Raw genomic sequence first — 6,000 nt, forward strand, 5'->3', positions numbered from 1 at the left:
TATATTTATAACTATGCCACTGACTTTAATCATTCCCAAACCAAGACTTTAAAAATTCTTAGGTAGCTTTTAATTACATTCTATACAGAATGAGAAAGAAATGGTTTAAGCCCCTTTAAAGTTGTTCATGGACAGATTTTGCTTTCATTTTCTGTATATACTTACCAATAAACACTTTGGAACTTACTGCTGAGTATATATGTATAGGATTTTGTTGCAAAATGAACAAATACATAGGTTTAAAAAAAGCAATATAAGTAAGTAAATTATATTTCTTATGTGGACACTGCCATTAGGGAAACAATTAATTTCATTACATGTCTCAGACAGAGGCAAAATCTCCCAAGGGCAAATGAGACTAATGTGAAAGATGAAAAACGTTTGAGTACCTAAAGACACAGGGAATCATTCTCCAGAGCAGTTGAAATAGAATTATCATTAGCAATGGTTACTGATTTCCTCATGCAACATTAGGTATTAGATAGTCCTTAATATTTCAGGGTAAAACATTAAAGCTCACAACCTGTTGGTGACATATATGTAAGTCCTATTTATGCCTATGTCTGTTCATTTGTGATCATGGTGATAAGAGGCATTTGCTATCGCCTCTGTTCAATGACCACATGCATGTAGAACTCACCTTCAGTGTTTCTATTTCACTGTAACAATTACAATAAGTGTGAAGCAGGATTCTTCAGATCCAGTCCCAAAAAAACAAAAATTGAGGTCAGGCTGATAGGGAGAGAAAAGAACCTGCTTGCCAGCCTGACAATCCCTAGATGTGTTTGACTTCAACTTCTATCATCTCCAGCTGTGCTGCTTAAAGATGGCAGGAACTGTAGTCAATATATCTAGGTGCTTGTTGAATGGGAAAGGCAAGTATACATAATTTTTGCACATCACCGTGAACTTAGAATCAAAAGAAGAATTCAACTTCTGGAATGTACTGTTCTCCATATGCAAATAGTAGTGCTATCAAACCATAATATGTGCAATGACTACCAGAATGACCTAGATTATGATTGCCAAAAGTGTGGTTTATAGTGATTGTAATGTTTTTACAATGTTTAATGTATTGCAGTTTTGATCTTAATTTAATTTAAATGTTTATTTTAATTGTATATTGTTGTTAATGTCTATCTGTAAGCTGCCTTGAGTCCCCCTTGGGGTTGAGAAAGGTGGAATATAAATATCGTTAGTAAATAAATAAATAAATAATCACAGAATCCTAGAGTTGGAAGAGATCTCATGGACCATTTAGTCCAACCCCCTGCCAGGAAGCAGGAAAATCACATTCAAAGTACCCCTGACAGATAGCCATACAGTCTCTGTTTATAAGCCTCCAAAGAAGGAGCCTCCACCACACTCCGGGGCAGAGGGTTCCACTTCTGAACAGCTCTCACAGTTAGGAAATTTTCCTAATGGTCAGGTGGAATCTCCTTACCTATAGTTTGAAGCCATTGTTCCACATCCTAGTCTCCAGGGCAGCAGAAAACAAGCTTGCTTCCTCAAGTACTTCACTTCTAAGTGCAGAGGCAAAGTACCGAGTTCAAATTATTGTACAAAGCTCCACAAATTGCTCAACAAATTGCTCTTTCAAATTAGTAGATCACAAAACAGACTACATTTTCCATTAAATTCAAGGTAACTTTAAAGATACAGGATTAATTCACAACAACAAATAATGCCACAGCAGCCTGGTGCCTACAGTAGCTCCCTAGACCTTTGCCGGGGGGGGGGGGGGTATATTTTCCATCTATCTTTCTTTATTCTGATTCCACTCCCTAATCTTCCCATTTCCCTGCTCTACAATTTCTTTTATGTTTGAATCTCCTTTCACCACTGTTTATATTCCTTAGCACCATGCTCCATAAAAATCTGTGTAAAGTTTTGAATTCAGCCAAACAAACAGCTTCCAATTTCCCCCCAGAAACCAGAATGCAAATGTTCTGACAGTTTTGGCATATCACCAACAGCCAACCTGTATCACAAGCTCTCCAAGAACAACTCAGCTGCTTTCAGCCCATTTTTTGATTTTGCACAGGTGCAAACATTTTCTCCTCCTGAGAGAGCTTACTTTGTAGGAGCTTTATGAAAAAAAGGAAAAGGGAAGGAAGGAAGATGAAAAAGAAGAACCGCTACCAAAAAGTAATTTGCATCACCTCTGCCATTACCACTGATATATTAGGATGGAGCAGTCACAGGTAACAAATGATACCCTAGAGATGTTTGCTCTGGCAATGTGAGATAGCTCAATAAATATGTAACAATGAACAGTAGACATTCCAGGTCAAATAAATCAGATTAATAACCCCTTTACACATACTAACGACCCATATGCATCCAAGCATTTACAAAGTAATAATAGAGCAGATCTCCCCTAGCTCTGTTTCCACTGAATGCTTACATGTGGAGCCATCAATGAGTCTCCTCCACATTAAGGATTACTGGTCTGTAAACAAGGAGCTTTGTATATATTTGTGGTGACAAGTTCCTAACATCTCCAAACAATAAAGATTGTACCAAACAATCTTTATTTGTTTTAACTTTTCTGCTTTCCAAACTGGCACAGAAGCTGTGCTATCTCTCTCTTTTCACACATATACACACCCTGGTTTGGTAAACACATACATAATCAAGTCCATAAAAACAATAGTACAGCAAAACATTCCTTCGTGAGGAGCAGCCACCACACTGTGTGCAGTGTTTTGAGATTTCCAGATCTCTCTATCATGAACGATGTTACGAAGTGGAATGGGGAGGAATGAAAAAGGCTGATTTGATGCTAACGTCCTAACATCTTAAGACTCTTGTCTACACAGAGTACAAAATTATCTGGGTGAGTCTCATACTCTTAGCCCCTGAAAACCTCATGAATCATAGAATAATTGAGTTGGAAGAGACCTTTTGGGCCATCCAGTCCAACCCCATTTGCCAAGCAGCAAAATCACATTCAAAGCACCCCTGACAGATGGCCATCCAACCTCCGTTTAAAAGCCTCCAAAGATGAAGCCTCCACCACACTCTGGGGCAGACAGTTCCACAGTTAGGAAGTTATTTCTAATGTTCAGGTGGAATGTCCTTTCCTGTAATTTGAAGCCATTGATCTGTGTTCTAGTCTCCAAGGCAGCAGAAAACAAGCTTGCTCCAATGTATTGTCAAAGCTTGCTCCCTCCTCCCTATGACTTTCCCTCACATATTTATACATGGCCCTCATCATGTCTCCTGTCAGCTTTCTCCTCTGTAGGTTAAACATGCACAGCTCTTTAAGTTGCTCCTTGTAGGGCTTGTTCTCCAGACCCTTGATCATTTTAGTCACCCTCCTCTGGGCACATTCCAGCTTGTCAACATCCCCCTTCAATTGTGGTGCCCAGAACTGGGCACAGTATTCCAGGTTTGGTTTGACTGATGGGGACCATATATTGGAAACAACTTGAAGGCACACAAAAATGACATTAGTAGTAGACTCTCAATTAACCAGAACTCAAGGCTCCTCCCTCACAAATACACTTTTCCTACTCCTACTTCATCCATTTGGCCCGCCCATATGTTTCAATTTTACAGTAGGAAAATTTATTTTATTTTCCTACAGTATGTATTTTATTTTGATGTAATTTTTGTTGTTCTGTATTTCGCATTTTATTTTGCTGTATTGTATCTTCAGGCTTGGCCTCATGTTAGCCGCCCCGAGTCCCCTTCAGGGAGATGGTGGTGGGGTATAAATAAAGGCTATTATTATTATTATTATTATTATTATTATTATTATTATATGATGAGTCCACAGCAGACAAGATCACTCTGCTGGCTGTTATACTGGATCACACGTGTCCCAAGTGTCTAGGACTGTGTGATGTATTGGCGAGTAATGTGTGCAGATCCCAGTAAGGTGACCTTCCGGCTTGTGATCCCACCGGTTCTTTGCTGCAGGCAGATAGTATTTGTGACACAGGTTCCAATGAATCATCTGAGCAATGGTGTTGTGCCTCTGCTTGTAGTCTGTCTGAGCGATCTTCTTGCAGCAGCTGAGTATGTGATCTATTGTTTCATCTGCTTCCTTGAATAGTCTACACTTGGGATCTATTGTCAACTTTTCAATTCTAGCTTTGATAGCATTTGTTCTAATGGCTTGTTCTTGGGCTGCCAGAATCAGGCCCTCCATCTCCTTTTTCAAAGTTCCACTTGTGAGCCACAGTCAATTTGGCTCTCAATTTTTCCCAAGAACTGTACATGGAGAGCCTTCTTTCGCCAGTTTTCTCTTCTGCTCTGGATTGTGTTTTTACGGTATTCACTCTTTGTATTTTGCACTTGAAGCAGTTTACTACTATTGAGTTCCCTCAATGTTGGTTCTCGACTGCCTTTCACATAATCTGCCAGAGCATATTTCTCTTCTTCTGCCGTTTGTTTCACTTGCAGAAGCTCTCTGCCTCCTGATTTTCTGGGCAGGTAAAGTCTGTCGACATCACTACGTGGGTGTAATGAGTAGTGGATTGTCATCAGTTTTCTTGTTTTTCTGTCCAGATCATCTAGCTCTTCCTGTGTCCAGTTGACAATTCCAGCATATTATCTAATGATGGGGATGGCCCAGGTGTTTTTTTTTTTCATGTCAGGAGTGACTCCTGGTGTGAGAGAATTGGCCGGGGACGCCAATTCTTTTTTATCATCCTTGTGGGAGGCTTCTCTCATGTCCCCGCATGAGGAGCTGGAGCTGATAGAGGGAGCTCATCCGCCTCTCCCCGGATTCGAACCTGCGACCTGTCAGTCTTCAGTCCTGCCGGCACAGGGGTTTAACCCACTGCGCCACCCGGGACTCCAGCCCAGGTGTTGATAGCCTTGATCTTCAAAACCTTTCTGATTCTTTGGATATATTCTTTGCTGACCACATTTGTCACATGCCCATGCCTGATATTGTCCAACTGTAGTATGCCCAGATATTTATAGTCTTCAGGCTGATTGCATTTTATGGTTTGTCCCTTTGGCATCTCTATATTATTATTATTATTATTATTATTATTATTATTATTATTATTATGTGGGATGTCCTGCCTTGATATTCTGGGCTATAGGGCTGTGGGGAAGGGCCCCGGTGAGGGCAGGGGAGGGAGGCGAAAGTTTCCCTCTTTCCCTCCCCCCTTTCCCATCCTTTCCCCTCTTTCCTTGCTGCCTGCTCCATCCACTCCGCCTTCCCTTTCCCTTTCCCTTTCCCTCCGCGCGACGAGTGAAGGGACCCAAAGAGAGGCTGAGCCAAGGCACTGCCTGGATAGGGACGAAGGAAAGACCCGAATATCCGCCGCCGGGCGAAGAAGGACGCGGTTCCCGGGGGAAAGGCTCCTTTCCAAGTCAGCGGCTGAGGATGGAAAGCAAGAGAGAAGGAAAGAAGGGAAGCAGGAAGGGCTTTCGGGGAGCGTTTCTTTGCTCGGAGGGGGAAAGGTGTAGGACAGAAGCAGCCTCCGGTGGGGCAAAGGGAAAAGGAAAACTGAGGGGAGAGAGGGGCATGGAGGAGCCGTGCTGCTTACCTCTGTCCAGGGAGAGCGGCTGGACCACAGTCGTGGTCGCCATGTCTGCGGCTGAAGTGAAGCTGGGCTCCTACGCTTCGGGAGGGAGGGAGGGAGGGAGGGAGGGAGGAAGAGAGGGAGAATGTCCGCGCTTCGGGAGGGGAGGGGGCGAGGCCAGGCGAGGAGGGGGCGGGGCTACGCAAGAGGCGCGTGGAAGGGGGAGGGAAGGAGGGGGGAGTGAAGGAGAGGCGCGAGGGAGGGCGCGCGCGCGCGCAAAGACGATGCATGCCGGAGTGGGAGCGCTCCTCTGCCGTAACGCCGCTGTCCAGCGCGAGGGAATAAACACGACTGATCAGGAGAGGTCAGCGCGAGGCCAGTCGCACCCCCGGCGACGGCCTGAGCTGGCCTCGGCTTGGCCAAGGCTCCCGGGAGCTTCAAGGGCAGCCCCGCAAAAAAAAACAAGCCCACGCTCTGCTTTGGCTTTCTTTGAAGGAGCGAAAGAGAGAGC

At 43.8% G+C, this 6,000-nt stretch overlaps 1 protein-coding gene across 2 annotated transcripts in view; it reads right to left on the reverse strand.

Moving 5' to 3' along the window:
• The window catches only part of LIN7A (lin-7 homolog A, crumbs cell polarity complex component), a 42,640-nt gene extending 37,022 nt beyond the window's left edge, over nucleotides 1-5,618 (reverse strand). For both annotated transcript variants that reach the window (XM_060777393.2, XM_060777395.2), the window contains exon 1: nucleotides 5,514-5,618. In XM_060777393.2, the coding sequence (XP_060633376.1) occupies nucleotides 5,514-5,556 (43 nt within the window). In that variant the 5' untranslated portion in view covers nucleotides 5,557-5,618. The remainder of the gene's footprint in view (nucleotides 1-5,513) is intronic.
• Between the last annotated feature and the right edge of the window lie 382 nt (nucleotides 5,619-6,000).

The sequence above is a fragment of the Anolis sagrei genome, chromosome 5 (genome assembly GCF_037176765.1).
Source record: "Anolis sagrei isolate rAnoSag1 chromosome 5, rAnoSag1.mat, whole genome shotgun sequence".
NCBI classification, from domain to species: Eukaryota; Metazoa; Chordata; class Lepidosauria; order Squamata; family Dactyloidae; genus Anolis; species Anolis sagrei.